Source organism: Mauremys mutica, chromosome 1 (assembly GCF_020497125.1).
Source record: "Mauremys mutica isolate MM-2020 ecotype Southern chromosome 1, ASM2049712v1, whole genome shotgun sequence".
NCBI lineage: Eukaryota > Metazoa > Chordata > Testudines > Geoemydidae > Mauremys > Mauremys mutica.
The window spans coordinates 177,645,169-177,672,798 of NC_059072.1; the positions used below are offsets into that span (position 1 = coordinate 177,645,169).

At 45.9% G+C, this 27,630-nt stretch overlaps 1 protein-coding gene and 1 long non-coding RNA gene across 4 annotated transcripts in view; one reads left to right on the forward strand and one right to left on the reverse strand.

Moving 5' to 3' along the window:
• Positions 1-13,609, forward strand: part of LOC123361841 (T-cell surface antigen CD2-like) — a 50,055-nt gene extending 36,446 nt beyond the window's left edge. For all 3 annotated transcript variants that reach the window (XM_045002013.1, XM_045002012.1, XM_045002014.1), the window contains 3 exons: positions 3,050-3,307; positions 7,953-8,075; positions 10,786-13,609. In XM_045002013.1, the coding sequence (XP_044857948.1) occupies positions 3,050-3,307; positions 7,953-8,075; positions 10,786-10,994 (590 nt within the window). In that variant the 3' untranslated portion in view covers positions 10,995-13,609. The remainder of the gene's footprint in view (positions 1-3,049; positions 3,308-7,952; positions 8,076-10,785) is intronic.
• LOC123361842 lies at positions 7,119-25,411 on the reverse strand. The gene is made up of 3 exons (XR_006576247.1): positions 25,198-25,411; positions 25,034-25,095; positions 7,119-8,031 (listed from the first exon to the last, which is right to left on the reverse strand). It is a non-coding gene; the product is annotated as an uncharacterized LOC123361842 (long non-coding RNA).
• Positions 25,412-27,630: the final 2,219 nt, after the last annotated feature.

Sequence of the window (27,630 nt, forward strand, 5' to 3'; positions counted from 1 at the left end):
GCCACAAAGACTCCTCGTTGTTTTTGCTGATACAGACTAACACGGCTGCCCCTCTGAAACCTGTTACACTTGGGTCATGTTTTTCAAAGTTTACAGGATAAGGCATTGGATTTGAGTAGAATTTCTAGCTCAGCCACTGGCTTCCTGTGTGACTTCGGTCAAGTGACTTAATCTACCCTGTGCCTGAGTTTCCCAACTGTGAAATGGGGATGTACCTCTTAGGAGTGCTAGGAGAATAAAATCCATTAATGATGTGAGGTGCAGTGATATGATGGCCATTAGGGTCAGATAGATCACATAATTATTTTTTAAAAGTAAAAGCTTAGTTTCTGGCATCATCATGTAAATCTAGAAATCAGGACCCTAGGCATCTGTCCATAGTGTCTAGAATGTTTCAAGGCTGGATGTTTTTCTGAAATATGTGCCCACTCAAACAGAATTTATGGGCTTGATGCAGAAATTACTGGGTGAAATTCTGTGGCCTGTGGTATACAGGAGGTCAGACTAGATGATCACTATGGTCCCTTTTGGTTCTAAAATCTATTAATAGTGTTTGTCCAGCCCTGAGCAATTGCTTAAGTGCTAGCAGGACCAGGGCCATACTTTGCACATACACTGTATTCAATGGATGGATTATAGCGTTTGCTCAGTAGTTAGTGTTATAGTTGAAGTGCAGTACTCTGAGAAATAACTGAGTGTAAACCAGCATTGAGGGTTTCCAGCCTTTTTGCAATGACTGATTGAATTTGCTCAGTGTAAAAGTAAAAAGTTGCTTCTCTCCCTCCCCTGCCCCCGCAACTGATGTGCCTGCAACGTCAACCTGGAATCAGAGTCAAGGTGGGCTCTTTCTGGCTCATGTACCACTGCCAGTAATAGAGATTCCACAAGGGGAGCTCCATTACCAATTCACTGTGCATAATAGGAAACCGAAACCAGCTTATTCATAGCTTCATTGCCTCCGTAGTGCTAAGACCATTTCTAGTCTATGTTCTTGTACTGCAGTCATCGCTGTCGTATCTGAATGCGTTCCAGCAGTGCATTAAGCAACGTGACAAAGACCTGGGCTATACACTTATACCATCATAGCTATGGCAGACACGGATGTATTTTTTATTATTATTTTTACTGACCTAGTTCTTCCAGGCTTTCCGGTGTCCAACGCTGAATGAAAAGTTGCAGATGCAGTCATGCCAGAGCTGCATAGAAGGAGACTATTGTCTCTTTGCTCTATGACGTAAAGCCTTTGTGTAAGTCCTCCCCCCACCTGTCCCATCCCTCCTGTGCCGACTCCTCCCTGCATAGCCTAGCTTCTCTCCCATAGTACCTGCAATGTGTGTTTGCTTACACTGGACTGATGGCCTCCTGTATGGAAGAGAGGAAATACTGTGGTCTCCCTACGTGCCAACCAACCACCTTGGTGTCTGAGAGCCTGCGTAGTGTATGAGATATCTGTGGGTGGAGATAGAGCAGCAGTTGATGTTTTGCTCTCCTTGGCTCTTCCCCCTGCTCTGAGCTCAGTTTTCCACACACAAATCTAGGTGGGAGGTGTTACATCTTCGAGCAAGGTCATATAGAAACAGCTCTGGGTCCTCTCCCTGGTTGCTAATGAGCAGCCACCTCAGCTAGTGCCAACTCTGCTCTGGAAACAGAGAGGGGGGTGGTCAGTGGAGCCTGCAAGTTGACTCCAGGCTCTGTATGGATGGAATAGAGTCCTTGTTTCCATGGACTCCTGAGAGCTGATGTATTGGGAGGGTTTGCAGTCTGCAGGATCCCCTAACTCCTCCTACCAGATGGGATGATGCAGCAAAAATTTTGCAGGGGGAAACTGGTAGTTTGCTCGTCCCTTCGGCCATGCCTGAGGAGATTCTCCATGAACTAGAACTATGATACTCAGACCTCAGTGGTTCAGGAGCCAAATTAGCAATCACCTTTACCCAAAAGAGCCACAGTAGTGTGAATTCCTTGTTTCCTTTACTATAGTAGTGTTCATATTCAAACAGTATGATGGGAAATACTTTGTGTGTGTGTGTGTGTGTGTGTGTGTATACTGTATTATTCTCACAGCAAAAAGATAGTGCAAGCTGATAACTTTATTGGTTAATAACACAATAAAAGCATTGTGACTGGTTAATAATTAAACCACACAGTGTTTTAATATCATGTGCTGCAAAGAGCCTCAGGAGACACATTAAAGAGCCATTTGTGGCTCCTGAGCTGCAGTCTACGGAGGCTCTGTCTATACTGGCACTTAATTAATGTCGTTAAAACTTTTGTGGCTCAAGGGTGTGAACCCCTGCGCCGCCCCCGAATGGCAAACGTTTTAACAACAAAAAGCACCGGTGTGAACAGTGCTTCATCTGCTGGAGCTGCTCTCCCAGCACTGAAGCTACCACCCCTCATTGGGGTGGTTTTATTCTCTCGCCAGGAGAGCTCTCTCCCACCTACAAAGAGCGGCTACACAGCGCACCTTGCAACAGCATGACTGCAGCAGCCACTGTACAATGGTGCGCAGTGTAAACATAGCCTGAGCTCCGAGCTAGAGTGATCTGGCCCATTGTGTTTCAAAACAGAATAGGACAAAGGGACTGGGATTCTCTCTCTCTCTAAATAAACAATGAAATGTTATCTCAAGAAAAAACACTCTACAGATCTGTAGGGAGGGAACAGAGAGGAAAGTGACAATGAGTCATAAAGGTGTTGTTTGGTTTTTTGTTTTTTTTTAATAAAAAGTTTATGCAGACCAGTGTTGTGCTGGCCTTTTCTTTGTTGTTGCCACATCACGTCCTCCCTCGGGTCTAATTTGCTGTTTGCTCTCCCCTTTATTTTTTCAGGCATTGCTACTTTCCCACTTTCTCTCTCACTGAATATCTGTGTTTCAGATTAATTTGCCCCACATCCTTTCACAGGATCATTTTGTTATGTTCTGCCCATGCCTCTAAAATCCTTCCAGGTTCTTTTGTATCATTCTGTGGATCTTGCCTGTTCTAACAATGAACTTTTTACAATTAGAAATCTTCACAGACTGATTGCCTCTTCTATTCTCTTTCAGAAATGGTCTCTAAACCAGAAATCAAATGGACATGTACACAAAAACTCATAAATGTGACATGTGAGGTGAAACAGAAGAACAAATATACTTTTAATTTGCTTCATAATAACAAGACGCTCCATGTCAGGACAACAGCTGCAAATGGCATATGGAAGATTGAATATCGACCCAACACCAAAATCCTTACCGCAAAGTTCCAATGCAAAGTTGAAAATGACATTAGCCAAAACACTACTGATCAGGAAATCAAATGTTCAGGTACAAAGTCTATATTGTGAAAAGGTCTCCAAATCACAGCCCACAAAGAGTTACAAACATACAGCTGTCTCCAGGGTGCTGATTCTAAAACCAGTGTCAGCCCAATAAAATAACTAAGGGAATTGACATGCAGTAGGTTTTATGCAGTGCTACACAGCAGGAAGCAAAAACCAAAAGCCTTCCCTGCAGCTGTTCTTCTTTATTATTTCTACAGCACCAATAGTGTCCATTGCACTGCACAGACCATTACAACTTCAGGGGTCATTTTAGTTGGGGTAGACTAAAATTACCCAAGTTGAAAATTGGTCAGGACGTCCGTTAACACCCCACAGTTCCAACGAATTGGCCTGATTCTCCCCTCTCTTAATCCAGATTTACACTGTACACCTCTGTGACTTCATTGACATCAGTGGAATTGCTCTTGATTTACACCAGTGTAAGGCTGTGCCTACATTACCGGTGGTACAGTGCCATAGCTGTAGTGCTGCAGCTGTGACACTGTAGTGTAATGGTGTAGATGTTTCCTACAGTGACAGAAGGGTTTTTTCCCATCACTATATTTAATCCACCTCTTGGAGAGGCAATAATGAGGTTGACAAAAGAATTCTTCCATCGACCTAGACGCATCTACACTGGGGGTTAGGTCGACTTAACTACAGTGCTCAAGGCACAAAACTTGTCATGCCTCTGAGCAACATATTTAGGTCAGTCTCGTTTTTAAAAAGTTAGGTTGCCCCAGCTACGTCACTCAGAAGGTTTAACTCCCACTGTAGACAGCGCTAGCTTGACGGAAGAATTCTTCCATTGACCTAGCTACCCATGCCGATGGGAGAACCTTTCCCTTCAGCATAGGTAGTGCCCACGCTGAAATGCTACTGCGGGTGCTGGAGTTGTGCCGCTGCAGTGTTTTGAGTGTAGACAAGCCCCAAGTGACAGGAGAATTAGATGCAAAGGAAGTCTTGACCTTTTTCACCCTTGTATCTACGAAGTCAGTGGTGCCTTAGTGGTGGATGGATTCTATTGATTGTGCTATTTAACATGTGCATATAAAGCATGGGCTTCCTTTGCAGTGAGCTTTTGGGAAATTAGCCATGTTTTAGAAGTTGACTGGCTTAAATGAGCAATCAAGTACACTTGGCCTCAGGTGTAGATTTTCTTAAAGGAAAAAGGTTTTTACAAAACTTGCTATTCCTAGAAACGTTTTCATGAAACTTTAAGGAGGGAAAAAGTCACTAGAAAATGTGTTTGTTTTAATTGAAACCGTGTCCTGCAGTGTTGGGGAGGCAAGCCCAGCAGCATTAGGCTAGTGTGCATTCAGTGAAACACACCTGAAACCGACCAGTCTTTTCTTTAATTGTCCAACTTGGGTAAAATGCAAGAAGTCAACAAATGACAAATTAATCAGATCTCCAAAATCCTTTCACTTTTAATAATCTAAAGCGTCAATGGAAAAATTGTTAAAAACTAAATTTTATTACCTATGTGTTATTTTTAGTCTTTTAAAAGTAATATCTGAACAGCTTTCAAATGGGGTGAGGAAAGGATCCTACAGTGTGGGGCTCACTGCAGTGAAAGGGTGATTGTCTGTCTGCTCCCTTCAGACCAGTGGCAGGGTCCTGGCCCACCCACTTAGCACCAGGCCCAGCCCAATCTGAGCCTGAGAGGTGGCAGCCCACCACCTGCAGAAGAGGAGGCTGCTCCCAGGCACCTTTGGGAGAAAGGGCAGGAGGTGGCTTCTCCCCAGTTGCAGTGGGCTCACTCTCTGGGATGGCCCCTCTGGACAGCGTTAGGCAGTTACTGAACCAGGGTGGAGTGTCGCTGTCAGCAGGAACTGGGGCAGGGCTTTTCATCCATAGATCTCACAGCACTTTACAAAGGAGGTCAGTGTCGTTACGTAGTTTTCATTGACTTCAATGGAGCGATGTTGATTTACATCAGCTGAGGATCTGGCCCTCAGTGTTCTTCATTGTGACTTGGCTGCTGAACTTCATCTATCAGACATTAGAGGCTGGGCAGTTTGGGGTGCTCCGTCCGTGTTGTTTTTTTCTGTAGCATCAACAGCTAGCAAAAGCATTTATCACAGAGGTCTTGAAGAAATATGTAGCACAGATGTTGTCATATCACAAGAAAGTTTAAAAAAACACATCACAGGTTTCTTCCTATGCAGGTTAGAACCATGGGGGATGTGGGTGGGGGGAGGGGTCAGCTGTCCCGTCACATTAAAAATTCTTTAGGTTCAGTTAATCCTTCTTCCCAACTATGGGAGGAACTGTGGCCTAGTTGACAGGGCACTGGACTACAACTCTGTAGACCTGTGAGCTATTCCTAGCTCTGCCACTGGCCTGCTAGGGGACCTTGGGCAAGTCACTTCACCTCCCTGTGACTCCATTTTCCCATCAGTAAAATGGGGATAATGATACTGACCTACTGAGATCTATGGATGAAAAGCAATATATAAGAGTTCAGTATTATTATTACTTGAATCTCTTGTTTTAACTGGGCTACTTACAGGTGCCACTTTGCAACCCAAATAATAATGATAATGATGATGATAATTGTATAGGGGTTTTTTTTTTTGGAAGATCACAAAGTACTTCACAGACACTAAGAAATTAAGCCTTGCAGCATGCCAGCCTGAAGTAAGTAAATATTATTACATCCATTTTACAAGAGTAGAAGTGGAAGCCCTGGGATAATTAAAGACAGATTTCATGACACAAAACTCAAAGTATATACACCTTTTTGCGCACACATGCACACTTTCGCATAACCCAATCACCCCATTTTGTGAGCAAAACTTTGGATTTGCAAGTTGAAATGGGGCTTTCCGATATCTGTTATATGATCCCGTATGCGCACACATTTGGGAGAGTTGCATGCAAACATGAATGTGTGCGCACATTTTTGTATGTTAACAGACCTTGAACCTCTCTTTCTACAAATTCTATGCCAAGTATCTATCTTGACTATATGGGCAAAGAGGCTGGGGCCAGTAAGGAAATCCCCTTCCCCAGGCAATAGACCAACTGTAGAGCTGCTCCAGCCTGATCCCCTTCCCTAACCTGGGCGTGGAGGGAGACTGTGGTGCATCTCTGGGGATATAGTTTAACCCAAGAGCCCAGCCTACAGAGGAGAATTGAAGCATGAAGCACCTGAACTACAATTCCCATGGGGATCCGAGGTGCCACTTCTGAACTCGGCTATTTCAGTTGTCAGCCAAAATATTTCCATTTATGATTTTTTGAAAAGTCATAATTTTCAGTGAGGAGAAAAAAAAATGTCAGACCAGCTCTATGTAGGATCTACTTACATTAGGGATTTGTGCATCAGTATAGGTGCAAAAATCTCTAATGCCCACAAGCTGTAAGTGGTAAAGGTTTGTAATGTGCACTGGTTTGGTATTCAGGGGCTGTGCAAAGCAAGTCTAAGTGACACACTGACGGGATAGAAGAGGACTGTGTTTTACACCCTCCTCTGGGTTGCCTTTCTTGTCACCCACTTTTCTTTTGTCCACTGGGCACAAGTTCTGAAGTCCTTATGCAGATACAACCGTAATCGACTTTAATGGGAGTTCTGCCCAAGGAAGGACTGAGTCAAGTTTTGATCCTCCGTATGTAAATGACACTCGTTTGCACACCCACTGAAGACAAAAATCAGTGCACGTTACTGTACTTCACACATTTTTTGGCCAACTTACCCCCAATGAGCAACTTTACATTTGTGTTGAATTTAGTCCCCCTCAGCCTCCCTTCTGTAAGGGCCCGCTCTTGAATGATACAATCAAATAGACATTCCAGATGCAGAGGGGCGTTCCCAAAGAGATGTGGTGCTGGAGGGGGGAAGTGGAGATACAAGCAAGCCTATTTGGCTAAAATAAGGAACAATCCCATCAACCTTCACCCTCAGATCAAACCAAACTTTTGTTTTGAGGCTACATAAAGTCTGGTTAGTTTTTTTTGTTTCTTCACTATTGTTAATTATTGTGTAACACTTGTTTCGAGTTCCAGCCAAAGCTAGCAGAGCAAGCTCTGAAATACCACAAGACAAGCTGTTCTCACAGTATTTCCGGCTCCTGAAAAAGTCTGGTTTTTGTCAGACTCTGAGTCCTACTTTTGCCCAGTCAAAGCATTTTGAAAGTCCTTAAAAGGCCAGAAGGGCACTCAGATCTTTGTGTGTCAATCTAGAACAAGACTTTTGAGGTCTGACACCTATTGTGCTTAAGTAAAACTCCTTGGCACACCTGTGAATTCTGCCTCAAACTTTCCCTAGAACTTTCATCAAACAAAGCACATCATACATACATTTCATAACTCTGTTTCATGAAAAAATTCTCCTTCCCACCAAGTTTTCTTTGACCATAAGTTAGTGGTTTAGCCTTGTTTGTGCCTCAATTTCCCCCTCTGTAAAATGGGGATAATAATACTTAACATTATCTCAGATGGGTGTTATGAGTCTTAATTTATTGTTTGTGAAAATGCTTTGAGATGCTGGGACAAAAGATGCTATATAACTAGGTTTTCATATCATCATCGTTATCCATGTCATAAGCTTCACATGTGTACATCCTCCAGATCACTGGGACTAAATTCCAGACTTTGGAGTTTTATTCTCTCTCTGTGACATCTCCTCCTTCTCTCTGAGCTAGGGCCGCTGGACATTGTTCTCATCGGGAGCATTGCAGGAGGTGCAATTGTCTTTGTCATCTTTTTGGCACTGCTGATTTACTGTATCAGGAAGAAGAGAGCAGAAAGATATGAAGAAGAACAGGGTAAGCACTTGAAACTTTCATGTTGCTGTATGACCACTTAAAATCTCGTAGTTCTTTCCACAAACTGCTCAGAGATAGTGAGAGAGGACGAACTGAGTTTTGTCACACTGCAATTCTACACTTCAATTGCCCGTTTTAATCTTGGTTTCTGATGGTTGTTTTTTAACAAGACAGTGCTATTTTCAAGGACTATTATTTACCAGTGAGGGGAGAACAGACTGTCCAAAAGCTTGTCTCAGAGAAGCATCCATGATTATTTGAATATCCTTAATTTAGAGATAAGCTTGAGAATCTCACCAACACACTTTCTCATTAACTTATATATCTGTAAAGGCAATCAACACCACTAATTGCATTTGAAATGTAGGCATGCCTAGAGAGTGATTTGGGGTGCCTCCATTTTTTTGGCTATGCAGCCTGAGACACGGTAAAGAGACCAGATTTTCAGAAAGTACAGAGCATAAGAGAGAAGTTTTGTTGTTGTTTATTCATCCTCTAAAAATCAGGCCCTGTTAAAGTGTCTCAACTTGAGCATCTGAACATAGAGGTATGTAAAAATCACTGGTCATTTTTGAAAATTTAGACTGAGTTTTAGTTTTGGTGGTCACAGAAAAAGAAAAGGCATGTAATGAGAGAAAACGAATTCAAGAATACAACAGAAGTATTGGCTATAAATAATTAACAATGAAATCATCATTACAGGTAAATCACATCATTATGGTGAACAGGGTTTAACTAGGTCCTACATGCTCATGAGATATTTTCATGGCATGATTGGCTTGACTAGCAACAGGAAGGACCATAAATCTCCCAATAGCCTTTCCTTGGAATATATCCAGTCCGACTTTGCAGACCTGAGATGTTTGTACAGTTCCGCAACTGAACTTTTGGTTGCTCATCTGAACCAAACCCAAACTCCAGACCTGTTACGCTTGTCTTCACTAGAAAACTAAGACATATTAGAACATGACCTTTTGGAGTCATGAACATAAGAACAGCCATACTGGGTCAGATCAATGGTCCATCTAGCCCAATATCCTGTCTTCCGACAGTGGCCAATGCCAGGTGCCCCAGAGAGGATGAACAGAATAGGCAATCATCAAGTGATCCATCCCCTGTCACCCACTTACAGCTTCTGGCAAACAGTTTGTTTTAGTTATCATGTTTCATTAACTTTGTGCCCTAGCAGTTAGTGTAGACAGGGATTGCTGTGTTTAACATCTTGCCAGCTGGTCATGGGTAGCCCTACTGGAACCAAAGATTTACCCATGATCCATTGACACGAAGTTAAAACTGGCTTGTCCCTGTCCTCACTGAGTGTTAAGGTGCATTTAAGTCTGTGTTAGTTACCATCAAGGTAACCAGGTCCTTTGGAATGGTTCAATAGAAGTTTAGGATCAGTTCAGTATCTCAGCCAGTGGGTCACTCAGTCCTTGAATCATAGATTATTAGGGTTGGAAGGGACCTCAGGAGATCATCTAGTCCAACCCCCTGCTCAAAGCAGGATCCATCCTCTTAGACACTTCAGCTGTGGAGTGCATCTGCACAGCACTGCTCTCCAGCCCCAGCCACGGTCTGTATGGCCCACCAGGGTGTGATGAGGAGTTGGGGGTAAGGAATTTTGGTTGCATGAAAAATAAAGTTTTGGTCCCTATTCCAAGGGTATGAATGTAGTGTAATGGCACTGAATATTGGCACCATTTTCCACAGGCAGTGGTGTTTTTAGCTGATATCTCACTCCTGAGAGTAACATTGGTACAAAGAGCACATTTGCTACTGGCATCCCGAAGCTCCCTGGGCCCTTATGCCATTAACCTGTTTACTACAATGGTGCCAATCAAACCATACATAGTCACTGGCCTTTCAGAAATGGCAATAAAGTGACCAAAGACCATTAGTCTACTTCATCTATGTGAAGTACATTTAATATGGTTAAAAGGTACAAGATTGATTGCCCTTGTGTGTGGAGTCCTCTATCTACCTGCAGAACAATTACAGCACAGACAGTGGCAGGGCAAACTTTTCTTACACTGCCCCCTACTGATGTGTCTCAACCCTGTCTTCAAGGGATCACCTCCAAAGATGAGAGAGGAGTTCCGTCTCTTTGCTATATTTCCTGCTTGCTGGTAAGCTGTTGTAGCTGTCCAGCAGAGCAGGCGCACTGAGATAGGAGGGGATGGAACTGACTGAAATACCCCATGAGCAACGCGACCCCTACCAGCCAACAGACGGACCATGGGGGAGTCTGGGAGTAGATGGCAAATACAGGTTTTATTATTTCATTGAAATAAACAAGGTTCCCAACACCATACCACTTAAACTATGCAAGCATTTGACTGCTTGCCAGTGTCCAAGCCTCCTTCCCTAGGTAGTAGCTGTTCCCCATAAATAATGCCACATTCCTTTTTGACTGATTTTTTTTTCTTATTGCCCTTCTGTTTTTTATTTCCAAAATATCCAGATAACTAAAAGGCACTAGCTTCTGTGTGATACCTCTGCTAACACTAACCCCCAGCGCAGTGAAAACCTTTGACCCCATTAGAGGAACTGGGCCAAGGAAAGATCTCAGCAGCTTCTTTAACTAAGACAGGCACAGGCTGCCCTGCAGACTCCTCCTGTAACCAGGATGGATTATCTTCTGTTTGTTTGTACTGGTGGCATGACTCATGCTGAGTCATAAACTAATTACTTGGCGGTTTTGTAATTGCAGATGAAGAGACACCGATGAAAATTCGACAATCGAGCGACGAATCGAAATATCGGGAGCTTCCTAAACCTCCAGTTCACGGTCCCCCGAAGCAGCCACGCCAGCAGCAGAGACCCCCTCCACCGTCTCAAACTCAATACCAGGCAGGGCCTCCCCGGCCCAGGCCACGCACTCAGCAGAAGTCTCCAAGCCACATGAAGGAGAGACCGTAAGCATTTGTCCTGGAGGAACAGAACCTGTCCCATTACTTGCTCTGGTGGGACTCGCTACAAAAATAACCTTGCAAATAGCCAGCAATCCCCCAGATTGGCCGCTTTTGTTGTGGAAGATCACTGTCTATACTGAATGGCTGATGAAAAGGCTCAACGATGGAGACTTGCGGTCTTGGCCATTTTCTTCAAGTGACTCCATGCTAATGTGGGACATTTAGTCCTGAAATCTGCTTCCTTTTTGTTTCATTTGGTTGTACCTCTCCTTGCCAACTTCTGGTCTAATTTATTTTATTTTTATTTTTGGGGGGAAGGCTCTAAGACTCTATTGAGATGACTTTCATCACGTCTATCTCTTTCTCCCTTTACCTGCACTCCCACCCAAACACCCCTCTAGTTGCTGCAGCCGGTCATTTGATCACATGGAGAGGAAAATAGTTGTGTTAATTGTAATGAAGGCCTGACATAGTGGAGTGCTGGCAAGAAACTGCAACTTTATTTCTTGGCTACAGTGACATGACCTGGTTCAGGGTTCCCAAGGCAGATGTACTCGTCACGTGACAGGAGCCAGTATCCATTGGTGTGTGAGATTCCTGTAGCACAGTAATACAAACTACCAAACAAAACCAAGTAGTCTAATTAATAACTATTTTCTCTGAACCTTGTTGGCTCTCTCATCCCATGGCCATTTTGTGCTCTCAAAAGAGGCCCAGGTGTGGTGGCCAGTGGAGCTACTACGGTTGGTGTGCCACCTAGAGCCAGTCACATGTACCAGAGAGGAGGAATTCACCCTCTTGCTTGTTCTACGATATTACTTGCTTCCAGGAATATCTGGAAATGCTGCAGTGCTGTCTTCTGCTCCTCTCCCAGAGCTCGTCCACACAGAGGGATTTAGGAGGCCTCATTTACTCTATTTCTGTGAAGGACTTGGTTTAGGGCTGACACCATGTAATCCATCTGACACCTGCTTCAGCATTCTGAAAGCAAATTGCCTTGTACTGACGCAGGTCGGGGACCCAGCGGTTCCAGTAACTCTTGCTTTGACAAAGGAGGACATGCTCAGCTGGTCTGCAGGCAGCACCACATGTCTCTGGAACACTGAGTGTAGTGCAGGAGGTCTCAAACTGGGGGTCTGGCCCCCTCAGAGGTCATGAGCTGTCAACCTCCACCCCAAACCCTGCTTTGCCTCCAGCATTTATAAGGGTGTTACATTAAAAACACACGTTTATATATTTATAAGGAGGGGTCGTGCTCAGAGGCTTGCTGTGTGAAAGGGGTCACCAGTACAAAAGTTTGAGAACCCCTGGTGTAGTGGGAAAGACATTCTTATTCATAGGCAACACATGGGGGGGCATGCAGAGGCAATTGCCCCCCCATCCCCATAGATTTTTGCTTGGACTGCAAGGAGGAGGGAGAGAGGCTTTGTCCTTCTCCTGATGGGCCTTCCCCCTGGCATGCTGTGCCTCTGGCAGCCGGGACTGGCTGGGGAGGGAAGGGGAGGACACCAGCCACTTCTCACATTGACCGCTCCGGGTTGCTGCTCTGTGCAGCACAGCCACTGCCTGAGAGAGAGCCCAGCTGGGGAGGTGGCGGTGGCAGCCTATTTCCCACCTGGGCCCAGCAGACAGGGACAGGGGCCAAGCGAGCCAGAGTCCCCTCTCCTCCCCCGCCCCCCCCCCCACACATTTCCGGCTTGCTCAGCCCGTCCATGGTAGCCAGTCCCAGGCGGGGAGCGAGCTGCTGCCGCTGTCACCTCTCCAGGCGGGCTCTCTCTCCGGCAGCTGCCTCAAAGAGCAGCGACCCGCAAAGTGGCTCCGTCCCACTCCCCAGGGAGAGCGGCCAAAAGGGCCATGGGGGAGGTGCAGCAGGAGAAGAACAGAGCCTCAGGTAACTCTGGTGGGGCAGGGAGAGCACGGCGACTGCAGGCTGGGTGCAAGGCTGGGGGGTTGCTGGGCAGAGGAGACGTGGGGCTGTCATGTGTCCTCCCCCTTTAGATTGTGGCCCCCCCCAGCATCAGGAGGCACGAGTTGTCCATGCCTCTCACCTTTGGCGAGTCTCATGACTCCTCTGATTCTCAGGTAGATCAGCTGGGTCAGCAGAGGCCCCATGTTTCTATTTTATTCACTCTATTGTCTGGCTAGTTAAAGCAGCCCCTCTGGTGTTAGTGACAGCACACTGAGCATGGGGTAGGGATGGAGAAGTGAGAGCCATTCTCAGTAGCACGTTGGCTGGAGCTTGCTACTCATGCCACATAAGGTAGATGAATGTATGGTAGTTCTTTCAGGCTCCGAGTCTCCAATGTATTTCTGTGGCATTAAAAGGTGTATCCTTATTTCTCGCCACAAATGTGCCCATTTATGACCTGCCAGGTGCAGGGAAGAGACATGTGGGGAAGGAGGCCCCTGCATGTCCCTCCAAGGGGCCAGTTGTTGTACTTTGCTTTTTCCTCAGAAGCTGGTCCACCTGGATGGAAATGTTACTCACGCCAGGCCCAGCTTTCTGCAGTATGTGCTAATGGCTTGACTAGTTTAAGGTTTATTTTTTTTAAATGGCTTGTTCTCTATTTTGTGTATGAGATACAGCCTAGTACTGCATAAATAAAGATTAGAAAGTGGATGATGGGGTTTTAGCTTGTGCTGCTCCTGGTGTTTGGCTATCTCGATTTCACTTACTTATCAATAGGCAGCAAAAGAAGATGTGTGAGCCTCAGTGGTCACAGCACAGAATGACACTGTCATGCTCAACTCTATGCCCCCTTGAGTATCCACGGCCAGCAGGGACAGCGTAGGGGTACTCTGTGTCCAACCCAGCTCCCCATTGTGGGCCCGGTCTGTGTCCTGAAGGGGCTTGCTGTTCCTGTCCTGGAGCTCAAGCGGTTTAGCTATGCCCGTTCCTGTCCACCAGAGTAAGTGAAAGGTCCATGTTGCGTTCATCCTCGATCGCCATTTATCCCATGACGTCAGTGCGGGAGATCTTGCATGGGGAGAACTGGGCCACAGGGTGGGTGAAAGGTTCATTCGGTGCCCATCCCACATCCCCAGTGATTGGGGAAGGGGAGGGGGGGCTCTGTGCCCATCCCTGATGCCTAGTGCAATTTTGGGGTCAAAATGACAAGTAGTGGTAGCATTTGCTGTATGAGCAAGTTATCCTTCAATCTCCCCTCTCCTGTCACTTCTTCTCACAGGATATTGCCAAAAAGTCAAGGTAAGTGCAAGGTGAGGTTTGAGTTGGCTCCAGTGACCGGTGAAGGCTGTCCACTGCCCTGGGGAGAGACCCCCACTAACATACTTACTGCCTGGGAAGATGGGACCTGGGAGTGCCATAGAAGGGCCTTGAGTACACTAAATGTTAGTGCTGTGCTCAACAATGAGGAAGAGCCTGCTTCAAGTCCAGTCAGACTCTCTCGCTCCCTGGGTTGCATGATGCTAAGTCTGCAAGCAAAACCACCCCAGTGGCTCTCAGTGCTCAGCCGTGCAGGAGAACTGAGTCTGATACCCTGGGCTCTTGGTACAGGGCTAGGAGCACTGTTGGGGTTGGCCAACTATCCTAGCAGCAGTGAGTTCTTCATGCTGCCACATGTGAGATCTGGGCTTGATTGCAGTGTCCTCTCCTGAGCTGCTGAGGGCTGGGGCAGCGTGCTCAACCTCTGGGTGAAGTATGTTTCCCAATTAAGTTTGCAAGTTGTGATGCAGTTGGTTTTTCTAAAACAGCAGTCTGCGGGTCCTCTGTTCTCACCCCAGCCTCCGAGTGCTGCCTGTCACCACCAGCAAAGGCGGAGACCTGTGAAATAGGTCACACTTGGCAGGAAGCACAGAACCACAGGCTGCATGCGCACCCGAGGTTTCCTGTAAATTGCTTCACGTCAAGTCATCTCGCCCCATGTCTAGGAGCAGCCCTGGCCTGACACTCCTCGCTGACAGAAAAATCCACACAGCTTCATAACACAGAGCACTAAAAAATGGGGGCAAACGGGGGGAACAGGGGGGCTAGATCCATCACTATGCTGGTGCCAGCATAGGGGGTTGATACATCTCCTGCAAAGGTGCTGTAGTGCAAGGCTGAATAGGGCCCAATGCACTGAACAGGGAGAGAGTGGAGTCACTGGAAGGGAGGATAAAGGGCTCATCTTTTGTCCCTCAGTGCAATCCACTGAAGATGTTCGATGCGTTTAACAGGTTTCTGCTATAGTGCCTTTCATTCCAAAGCCTCACACTTGCTATGGGCTCCAGCCTTCAGGCTTCTGGACTAGGCCAAACTCCAGTTGACTCCAGTGGGATTTATGCCCGAGTAAGGGCTAAGCAAGGAGGGCAGGATTTGGTCCTAGAGAGATGATTGCATTGAAATGCAGCCCCCTCTAGGTTGGAGAACAGAAAGCTACTGGCCTACAGCGCATTGCATGGCAATAGCAGGAGGGGAAATTTTGGTCAAGGTGATCAGGGCAAAAAGTGCTTTGGCATCTGTAACATCTATGAAGAGCAGGCAGGACATTGTTCTTTCAGGACCCAACTTAAATCTCTTGCTGTTCACTGCCTGGGTATTTGAATATTCCTGAGTTCTATATTGAGTGTTACTTGTGTTTTAAAATTTAACTGAACAGTTTGAAATGAACCCCTCAAAATGCCTGAGGAATTTTAGCTTTCAGTACTCACAAAGGGTATTTCAGATCTGAGTTACTGGTTGGCTTTGAGCCATAACAAAGAGATGAGAAAGTCCTAGCATCTGGGAAAAGTCCCTGGGGCCTTTCGTGGTTCCGCTTTTGCTGCAGTGTCTTTAGGGGACAACAAGACATGCTCCTCTCTCAAGAGTTGTTTGTTTGTTGAGGTTGTAGGTTTCCCCATGCTTGCCATGGATGAGCCAGTGAACTGGGTCACCTAATTCACATTGGATCATCGAGGAATCTGTCTAGTAGAGTCACTTTCCAGAGGGAAGCTGGGCTTTGTCACTGAGAGCGGGAACTGCTGCATGTCTCGTTGTGGGTGTTACCCATCCACCTCCACCTCTTTGGGCCAGATGTTGAAGAACCTCACACACTCGCAGCATCTGCAGCTGAAATGCATCGCATCATGTGAACTGAATAGTCAAATAGCTTGAAAACTGTCAAACTGTGGCTATGGATAGGCAAGTGACTCTGTGAAGTGACCTGGTGTGCATTCATCTAGTGGTTCTGGATTCCATGGCCTCACTTTGCAAGCCAAAAAAGAATGGGTCTGATTGTCCACTCAGTGACACCAATCGTATGCCACGGTAACTCCATTGACCTCAGTGAATTCACACTGGCATAACATTTGTGTTACAGAGAAGGGAATCCGGTCTGATACTTCTGACTGCTGGCAGTGCAATCTCGCTCTGGCATCCACACCACCAAGTGGTGCCCCGCCTGCCTTGGACGCTACCAGCACTAGCAAAGAGTCAGCAGTGAGAATTACACTGGGGATTCTCCTGATGCTGTGGGAGGCAGAGGGTACTCCATCTCAAAGCCCAAGCTGCATAGACTCTAGGGCTGGGTGGAATTTCTTGTTTTGGTCAGTAAAGTCAGCCAACGTGACGGCAGGGAGCACATATGCTGAGTAAGAAAGGGGCATTTTCATTGTCACTTTCTCATCACGGTCACACTTAACCTAAGAGATGTAACAAATTGTTTGTCTACACTGCAATCGGAGGTGTGTGATTGCAGCACATGTAGACATACCCTAGCTAGCTAACCATTGTAGTGAAGCCACGGCAGCACAGGCTGTACAAGTCCATACTAAGTCCCTGAGTATGTACTTAAATGGATAGCCTGTACTGCTACAGCTTCACTGGCGTTAGTTGAGTGAGTTAGTTCAAAGGTAGCATGAGTACATCTACATATGGTGCAGTCCCACCTCTGACTGCAGTGTTAACATAAGTTCAGAGAGATTTCTTTTGTGACATGTACTGTATTTAGCAAATACCTAAGGAAGGAGGCCTGGACAGTGGCAAGCAACCAAATGCAGCTGGGGGGTAGAACGTACCTGGTGTGTTCTGAAACCTGTTTTTCCCCCCTTAGGACCACCTTCCCAGGTTTCCCTTGTGTGCAGCCCACCTATACAGGCCAGCAGGAACAGGATTTCTTCCTTTACGGTTGCAGCCAATCCCTGTAGTCCACCAAACTATGTATGCATGGCCCTCAGTGTTCCCATGGGATCCCCTTACCTGGGCCAAGTACTCGTGACCAGTCCCCCACTTCCTCGTTGGGGTCTCTGAATTCTCCAGCCAGAGTGTTTGAAAAGAATTTACCCTCAGAGCATCCAGAGGACAGCTGGGATCAATGCGCCCCAGTCTGACTGAGTGACATTGTCCCAGCTCCTCCAGCACACCAAAGAAGTTGGCCTTGCCAGAATTCTGTCAAAAAGAATCAGGAAGTTGCCAGTAGCTCTTAGCCACTCCTGTCCCCCTCTGAACTCTACTTGGTCTGGCCTAAAGTGAAAAAAAAGTAGCTGTGGAAAAAAAAATAAAACCAAGAGGCAGAAAAGACCCTGACCAGCTGCCACTGATTTCCTCAGTAGGGCAAAGGCCAAGGACCATACGCCTTGATCAAAGTAAACTAAAAAATCCAAATGCAGGCACCAGAAAATCCTCCAAGACCTCAACCACTCCTTCTCCCTAAGGATATCAGACTTGGAACAGGGGAGACATGAGAAAAGCTCTCCCCCACAGATTACTGTAAGGCACTACTGCAGGGAGTTATGACTCCCTTGGTCTCCTGCCAGAATCCTTGAGTGAGATGAGAAGGAACAAGAAGAAGGCAATACGGAGAGGCAAAGCACTAGGCATTGCCTCTCCTCAGGTTGGAAGCTGGAGCCCTGTATCCTACTGCACTCAGTGCCACAAGGGGTTACTAGAGCACAGTGTGAGAGCTCTGCAGAGCAGAGCAAGTCACCATCCCTGCAAGTGTTACATGCTGAACAGAAGGGATGGCTGAGAGGAATGTGCAGGCCCAGAAAACTCACTTGAGAAGCTACACAAGCAAATCTGACCATAGGTGGGGATTTCCAAAGCACAATTTCCACTGACAGTGCCCACCTAGGTCCTTTAGAAAATCCACCCCCATCCCTTTGTTGAGCGTAGATGCCACAGTATCAGCTCTCGTCAAAGATGCAGTCAGCCCTACCTAAGGGTATTGAAGCTGGGGGGAGGGGCGTGTATTTTTGTACACAGGAAGGATGTGCCAATGACTAGGGCACTAGTTTGGGCTGTGTGGAATTTGGGTTCAATTACCTGCTCTGCTACAGACTTCCTGTGGGACCCTGGGCAAGTCCCTTAGTCTCGCTAGACCTCAGTTCCCCCTGTGTAACATGCACTGATAACAGCACTACCCTACCTCACATGGGTGCTGTGAGGGTCAATACCTTAAAGATTATGAGGTGCTCAGATACTGTGGTAACGGGACCCAGATAAGTACCCACAATAGACAGTCATTTTAGTCTCTGCATCACTGAAAATAAAGGGCTAGCTGATGAACTACAAGGAATTACATCAGCTGAGGAGCTGCTCTTAGGTCCTGGAAGATCTTTGTGTCTCCTCTGCTTAGTTTCTTTTTTTCTACCCCCTCCTGTGGTGTGTCTGCACCTCCCTGTCCTGCCCACCTCTCTCACCCCTTCTCTTTTCTTTCAAGTTCTCATTCATCAGCCAGGACTGAGTCCTTATTAGCATTAAGTGTGATCTGTGTGGGTAAAGGCTCTTAGCACCTCACAGCACTGCAGGCCAGTTCTCACTTCCCCTGTTACATGTATCACTAAGAAGCCAGCGGTTTGAGTATGAGGTACAAGTTGCCAAGACGGGACGGGGAGTGAGAAACTGGGTCAGGAAAGTGGTTAACTCAAGGTTTCTGTCTCCTCCTTCATCAGCTGCACCAAGCCCATCACCCCTCTAGTGCTTTTGCATCTCCGGTTCTGGGTGCTGTTGTTAAGGCCTCAGCCTTTCTTGCCTTTATCTGAAATGCATTGTTCAAGATGGCAGGAAGAGATAAGAAAACCTCCACACAGCAGTTTTTGTAGTTTTCCACACGCCTCTCAACCTACAGAACAATAGAGGGGAGATGTTTTCAGCGTTCATATCAGAGCTTTTCACAAGGCCCACTGACAGGTAGGGTACTGAAGATTAGCTCTACTTCAGTCCAACGCCCCGGGCGTCTGCTGCTCACTGCATGCCCTGCCATCGCTCATGCATGCTCTCTCTCTCTCTCTCTCTCTGGTTAATTATCCTAATTTAACCTGCTCTGCCTTGTATGGGGTGGACACCCCAACACAGAGCTGCCCATTTCTAGTTCTAGCTTTTACTTTCTGGTCTTCTCCAAAAGGCTGGAGTAGATTAGAGAGTCAAATGCTATTGTTGGGAGCAAGTAAAGGCCTGGATAATGTGATGACCATAATGTAATAACTGGAGTAGAGATGGGCCTGAGCCAAAAGCCCTTTGAAAACACCCCTGAAATTTGGGAACTTTCAGATCTGGATCCTCACTTTGCAGATAGTCCCTAACTCTACAATGGGAGGAAGCCTGGATCCTCAAGAGCACCTTAAAATTAAGAAAAATTTGGATATGGATCTGAACTTTGTCTTATCCCATCTCTGATTGGTAACTACAGACAGAAAGGAACACTCAGTGATGATCATGCGACAGACTCAGGAGGCAATTCCTCCCTCCCTCTCTATGTACAACATTGTCCAACTGCTAGGTGCATTATGGGGATTTTTTAAACTTTCTCTGGAAGCATCTGGTGTAGACCACTGCCAGAGCCCGGGTACCAGCCTAGGTGGCTTTAAAATAGACTAATCTGAAATAGACTATGGTCCTGTATTCCCAAAAGGCAGACACAGGCTGAGAGATAATTCAAGAGGCACTTGGGACTAGGATTGATCTGAACAGCCCTCACAAGTGACAGAAGTTTGGGATTTGGACTGGCCAGTTCAGAGAGAATGCCCAGTGAGAGCTCTGGGCCTTGTCAGGGGATAGGATGGATACTATGGAGAAGACTCTCTAGTAACTGGGGCAAAGATTGAGATGCTGAATCCTATTAGAGTGGATGGTGCTTTTCTTCTCCCAAATTTTCCTGGTACAACAACACAAATAGAGTAGGAATAAGGTGCACAGTGGGCCCAGTCCACCAAGATCCCAAGTATTTGGGGCTCTCAATCCCTTTAGTGATTTAGGGAGGCTTTTGAATGAAATACTATTCTGAAAAGAAAATATGGTACTTGAACTAAAAGACATCTGTTCACATTCTGCACTGCTACTAAAGATCATAACGTGATACAACTGCTTCTGGCCTTCCCATGGAAACTAGCTCATGTAAACACCTGGTGGGCACTTGCCAACCAACCAACCACATGACAAGTTGCTAGTGATGCACCACAACACCTGCATGTTCTCCTATAGACTTGCTTCCTGTCTGTTTCCCAGCAGTCTGGAGTGATGAGCATAATGAAATGTAGGTTTATATTGTTCTCAAAGTGCAATTTGGTTAGTCACCTGATTTGACTTGGTTCTATACCCGCAAAACTTCTGGACATTACTCTCTCCTTTGCCAATGAGTAGGTTGGTGCTGGCAGTGATACCAAACTGCGAAGGCACATACTCTAACTGTAGTATAATTGATTGCATGTCAGAGTTGCACAACTTGCATAAGTTCGGTTAACTTACAGCAGTTTTAAAGCATCACCAATGAAAAAATAAACAATCTGGCAAAAAAATGAATACAGTAAAAATTCCCACAAAAGAGGCTGATCTTATTGTAACCACCCCCTCAAATAAAACCCAGAGAAAATGCTCCAGCTGGTACAGAATGCAGTTGTTCGTCTTCTCCATGGTTCAGGCTGCTGTGAGCACACCAGGCCAGTGTTTAAGTCTCTCCACTGGCTCCCAGACAGTTTCTGATGCCAGTTTAAGGCTTTGGTACTAATCTTCAAAGCAATTAATGGACCAGTTCCCAGCTATAGCAAAGCCAGTATTTCAATGTATGAACCAGTTAACAGCTGCACTCCTCTGGGGCAATGCAGATCACAAAGCTCTGAATGAAACAGGTGAGAGCTGGGGACAGAGCATTCTCAGTCAAGGGGATCTAGCTATGGAACAAACTGCCAGAGGAATTCAGGTGAACCCAGAGCCTGACCATCTTTAGGAATCATTACAAAACCTTCCGCTTTGAGAGAGCCTTTCTGCCATACATGATGCTGACAACCCGACCTCCCACATCTATTCCAAATCCCCTCCCAACTCCTCCCCCAAAGCCCCTCCCTAAAACCTACTTAAGCACAGTTTTGATCCCAAACAGGGAGAAGTGCCAGAGATGCCGTGAAACCCACTAGTGCCTTTGCTATTGCTTATAAGTGGAAGGCATGTGGGCACCTAACTCCCATTTAAGTCAATGTGAGTCAGACACCTAAACCCTTTGAGGATCTGGGCCTCAGAAACTATGGTGTTGGGTGGTAGCATAAAGGTTTGAGACAGATAGGGCTTGCAATGTGCCTGGAAAGATAACAAACTTGGGTCCTGTCTGACTAATGGTGGACAGGAACTCCAAAGCTGAGGGTCCTGCAACCAGTACAATGCCCTTTCTCCAGTCCCCAGAGTTCATATCTGGATACTAGTGATGGGCTGAACTCACTTTCTGGGATTCAGGGGAGGAACTCTTCTGGATCAACAATACCCCACCTGCGAAACAAACCCCATTACAGCTGTCTCCCTTAATCCAGGAGCAGCTGGGGTTAAACAACAGCATTTGTTTGGCAGGAGGGCCTTGTTAACCTGCCAATTACTAGGCATGATCTAGGCTGCTGAGCAGCCCTAGGGACTAGCTCCAGTTTGGAAAGGGAGGGTATCTGCTATCAGATGACATAGCTAATCCTGTTAGACTGTAAAAGAAGAAGTGTGCCTGGGAGCCCAGGTGGGTCTTATAATTTAGTCTGTTCTGTTAAGAGCCTTCAACTAAAAGAAGCACCCAAGGTATTTATTAACCAAGAGAGCTAGTGCCTCTGTTAGTGAGAGGGAAGCATGGGTGTGCTTGCAGGACTGTCAGGAAGATTGTCCTAGCTAGTCTCCTTTGCTGATAGCAAGTTTCAGGAGAAAGACAGCCTCTAAAGCTAAACTATACATGACTTGACTCAATGCACTGGATTTACAGTAAACAAACATGAAGCCAGGAAGTCAGTGAAGTTCTGCCCATGAAGCAGCCACATGCTCCATGTGAGAGGTATTGCTATTTACTAAGCAGATAGCACTTAAAAGTGCAGCTGAGTTTTCCAAAGAGAAACTAGAAGGATGCCTAGAAGGATGCCTATACTACAAACTATACTAACATGAATGAGCTCCTTAAGAAAGATGTCAGCTATTGACTCCTTCATGTGTCCATCCAACTCACCAGCATTGACTCTAGATTGAACTTCAGCCAACTTGCTCTCAGCCAGGAGCTAGCTTTAGAGCTCAGGAAAGCCAGGCTACTGCACACTGTACTGGGTGAAATCTTAGCTCTGCCACCCTATGGCCTAGTAGATGGAGCAGTAGATTGTGGGTCTAGAGACCTGAGTTCTGTGCCTTGCTCTAAATCCCTTCATCACCTGTGTTTCTTTTTTTCTCCCTCTAACCCTTCTGTTTGTTAGCTGGGGGGCACAGTGATTAAGAACTAACAGGTGAGAGGGGAGTGGCTGGGATATTAGTTTTTTCATACTGATGAGCATTTCCCTGTTAGGTATCTGACTAACCTGGTATCTATGCTTCCTATTGTTGCTGCATTCTGTGCAAACATGCATCTTTTACTGATGAAGTTTCCTCATGTGGCTCATTACTAAGCAAGGTGTATCCACTATCAGGGATGTTAGCATGACAGCAATGCTCAGCATTGTTATTAGGGTAACCGTGTAGGTCCCACTGGAGACACTAGTGCTCAGTACTGTTATCTTTGAGGGAGAAGATAGATGACCAGGCAATGGCATGTGACAGACAGACAGAGGAGTTGATTCCTAACTCTATGGGGAAGGTATTTTTATTAACTCCTTTTTTGCTGAGTTTACAACTCAGTTTTCTTTCCTTTTGAAAGGGGAAGAGCTCAATGTGAAAGCTACCACCAAAAGTGGAGGAATTAATAGGACAAAGTAAACATTTAAAAGCACAAGGCGGGAAACAGACTTTGCATGGAGGATGGGAGTAAAGGGGTCTTTAAGAGGCAACCATCAGATGCATGTTGAGTGGAATCCAGATACCCCATGTCTGAGGTGATTCCACATGTCATAACACCTCCATCCCTTATTTAACAGCAGATGTTTATTATGCAAGCACAATGGTAAAAAAGTAAAAATACAGGTTTCCACACAGCTCAAGTTCCAGCTTTGTGTCTCTGGTTACCAGACACTGCATCTTGCCTGGAACTTCATGCTGCACACAGATATGGAGTGGCTGGATAATATATTTCAAGTGAACATATCATTACAGAGAGGAGAGGGTGTTGGATGTATGTGTGAGGAAAGAATCTCTGAGAAGAAGCTGTCAGGCAGGTATGGGATAGGATTAAAAAATGTCTCAGATGTATTTGTTAAAGATTCCCTTGATATAGGTTTATGTGGAGAGAAATGTATGGGGCTTGATGGCCAAAGATGGGGAGAGAGAGAGAAAGCTGGAAGAGGGAGCTGCTCACTCTATTAATCTTGGTCTTAAAAAAAGCCACTTGTAGGTGCAGGGAAAAATGAATGTAGGGGTTTTTTTGGGGGCTGTGTATGCTGAGAGAGCACATCAAAGTAGGGAGGTGGTTATCCTGCTCTGTTGCTATGGCAAGATCCCACTGGAGGGTGCATTAACCGACTAGCACAGAAAGGATGTTTGTCTCTTTAAAACAGAGAATTTCCAGTACATCTCCTCTCTCCCTGAGTCTCTCTGCCAGAAGTGAGCAGACAGGAATGATAGGGCTGCTTTTGCCCCCCCGATGTTCTAGTTTTAGCTTCATATGACTGCTGCATTAGTGTAACTGAGGAGCATTGCAGCTGTCCATACTGATCCTGACATACATTTAGATGTGAAATAGTTGTAAGACTTGTTTGTCTTACAAAACCTAGGAATCTTAATGAATTGATCAAGAGGAACCATTTACAGAGCTACATAGGTCTAGCTTGGGTAAGAAGGAATTAAGGGAGGACAAGAGAACTGTCTGCAAGGGTGTAAAAGTGAGAGGGGGATTGTTGACTGGCACATGGTGGTTTGGTATAACCAAGAGGGCTGGGATCAGGGCCGGCTCCAGGCACCAGCTTATCAAGCAGGTGCTTGGGGCGGCAACTCTGGAGCGGGGCGGCACTTTCAGGTATTCAGCGGCAATTTGGCAGAGGGTCCCTCACTCCTGCTCGGAGCAAAGGACCTCCCGCTGAATTGCCGCAGATTGCGATCACGGCTTCTTTTTTTTTTTGGGCTGCTTGGGGCAGCAAAACCCCTGGAGCCAGCCCTGGCTGGGATGCAATTGATAGAACTGGAAGTGACCCTTTCACTTGGGACTCTTAAAAACCAGGCTGAGCAGAGCACTGGAGAATGCACTGTAGACAAAAATCCTGTATTGGCTGAATGATAGATATGGACTGGATGGGACTTAAACATCCATAATGAGGTCTGTTTCAATGCCTTCTCCTTGCCCAGAGCTCCTTGCTGATGGTTCTGCATCTTCTCCCACCTCAAAGCTTCTCATTCCCTGCTGCCAGGTATGTGGTTATATGAAGGGCAATAGAAAGCTATGCCTTTCTAATGCCAGTGTTCCCTGGAAGGAGACTCTTAGTTTACAGATTAGTAGTTGATAGCTGTGCCACAACTGGGATCTGGCTAATGGGATATCTTTGCTCTAGTGCCTGATAATCTGCTGGCAGTCACCATAAGACTTGATACTAGTCAGCAGCCACCTTCAGGGCTGGTCTTTTGGTCAAACATCCCCTAGAGCGGGAGACATAATGTACTGCTTGCCCTTATAACAGTCCCCATTGAAGACACTTGCCTATAGAAATAGCCCCTGGTTTTTGGTAGCTTGGTTGCTAACCTCTAAGGCTGGCTCTACTCACCATTCAAGGAGCACTGTCCTCTAGAAAGCTGCTTCCATGCTTCTGTGTACAACAGTGGCGAGCTGCAGAAGGAACCAAGAATTAAGACTGGAACACAATTAACAAGCACCTGTCCTGCCTGGTGCTGTTCAGTGCCTTAGCTGATCATTGATTACACCATCTACCTGTGTGAGTTTTTGAGCCCTCACCAGGCTCTGGTTGTAATCTGAACCAGTCTTTCTACAGCCTTGTTTAAACGCTGTTTGCAAGGTTCCAGGTCCAGTATGGTCTCTGCCCAGGGACACTTAGTCTGAGAGCCATTTGATACTGCCATGCTCTGGACTATTTATGGGGTCTTCCATGGTAACAGTTTGGCCAGAATAGTTCATTTAACAGTGCCAGGACCTTGCTGACAACAACTGCATTTTCTACATGATGGTATGGCATAGTTCTGAGCTCACTGTGATTAATTAGGGACTTGCACTCCAATCACATCATGTTTCACCTTCCTGCCGCTCATTCACTGGTGCAAAAGAATGTTCATGCTGCCATCTACTGGAACAAAACAAATGCAAGAGATGTCCCTTTTCATTTATAACTAGCACATTGCAGGATTTTTGTTTTTTTTCTGATCTGTTTCTATTCCCTCAGATTTATTTATAAACTGATGACGAGAGCTGTAAGCATTCAGGGACCCCTGAATGATGAGCCATTTCTTAGGAGAGGGGATGGAAAAGATATTGTAAAAAACACTTTATAAATTATTTAAGACTTGCATGTTATGAGCTAAATTTACAAATTGGCCCAATCAGATTAACTAGCAAATGCAGTTCTGAAACCCTAAAAAATTTTTTTGTCTGCAAAAGCTATTTTTGCATGCACAAAAAAGGAAATGAACACACAAGAAAGGTAGCAGATAACGAACCTACATGATTTGCAGGCATAATTTAGTTCTATAATTGCTCAAATTCAGATTTTGCTGGTGTAAAAATGTATAGATACAAAGCTGGAAGCTACTTGAGAACACTGGACCCAGCATTTTAAAACATAATAGTTGACCATCAGTTTCTTTCACTCACCTGCCAGAAGCTGGGTTTGGGTGTCTGAACTCCTGTAGCAGTTAATGATACTACTAACTACTACTTTGCTCTTGCACAGTACTTTGCAGCCACCCATTAATTAATCCTCTCCACCTCCCTTTTAGGGTAGGTCAGTATTGTTGTCCCCATCTTACAGATGGAGAAAGAGATGTTGTGATTTTTGTCCAAGGTTGCATGGCAAATTAGATTGGAACCCAGAAGTCCTGAAATCCAGTCCCTACCTCTGACCACTACATATGCTGCCTCTCAATCCGAAAGTACTACAGGGAGTGTTGGAAAGCATTCCTCTTTAGGCACTAATGCCATTAGCTCCTGCAGGGAAAACAGACTATGAAACTCAAACCCTGCCAAGTAGAATGAACTGATTAAATGCAACTTTTTGACGTTACTATTTGTACTGTTTAAGGCTGCTGAGATTCTCTGATTTGGGAGGTTAATTGGCTTGCTTAAACTTTGAACTCTCTATTCCACTGGCCTTTATTGTGTAGATGTCGAGGGCCTGGATCAGAGGCTGACCTTTGTCTGTGGTTTAAGAGCAAATCTCTGATCCTTAAAGGACCCTGTGACACTTCCCGGGGCATCCCGGGCTGTGAGGCACCTTGCTACCACCTGCCCTTAGCGTGAGGAAGCTTTGTCTGTGCCTGCCAGGGCTCAGCTCCCCAACTCCACTGAGCATGAGCAACCACAATCACTCCCCTCTCAGCCTGAACAGACCCCGCCATCACTCTACAGGTTCGCGATAGGCACACTCCAAGCCCAAGCCCTCCCAGCATCTCCCTGGAGTGCCCAGCCCCTGGTCCACTGGACACTCCCAGTATTCACAGATTTGCGTCTTCCAAAGAAGCCGTACGCTCCAGCTTACCAGTTCCCCCTCAGGTCACCACTCCACTTTACACACAGCACTTAGAGAGGTTTGTAGTGAAATCAAGTATAAGCTGATCTGACAAAGCGCAGAGATTCAAGCAAGTAGAAGTAATGGAAACAAATGGTTACATATAAAAAAATCATAGCTTAAATTTTGGAGTTTGGACTTCATTAACAGGATTCACTCATGTCTTGTAGAGCAGTGGTGGGCAAACTGGCAGTGTGCCCCCCTGAGGGGGGGTGTGCGTAAGAGGTTCTCGGGGGTGAGGGGGCGAGCTGCAAAGACACTTCAGCCTTTTACCAAACATCCAAATACAAGCACAGGCTGGCTTCTTTTTAACAATTGGTAAGTTTCAGACCTACAGTAGGACTACTATGCCTTTAAAAATTAATTTTGATTCTAACTACTTTTAAAACTTGTTTATAGATCAGTGGTTTGAGCACTGGCCTGCTAAACCTAGGGTTGTGAGTTCAGTCCTTGAGGGGGCCATTCAGGGAACAAGGGTAATAAATAAAATTTAAAAAAAAAAGAAGCTGTCTGGGGATTGGTCCTGCTTTGAGCGGAGGGTTGGACTAGATGATCTCCTGAGGTCCCTTCCAACCCTGATATTCTATGATACAACTGATATTTAAAAGGCATAAACCGGCAACATG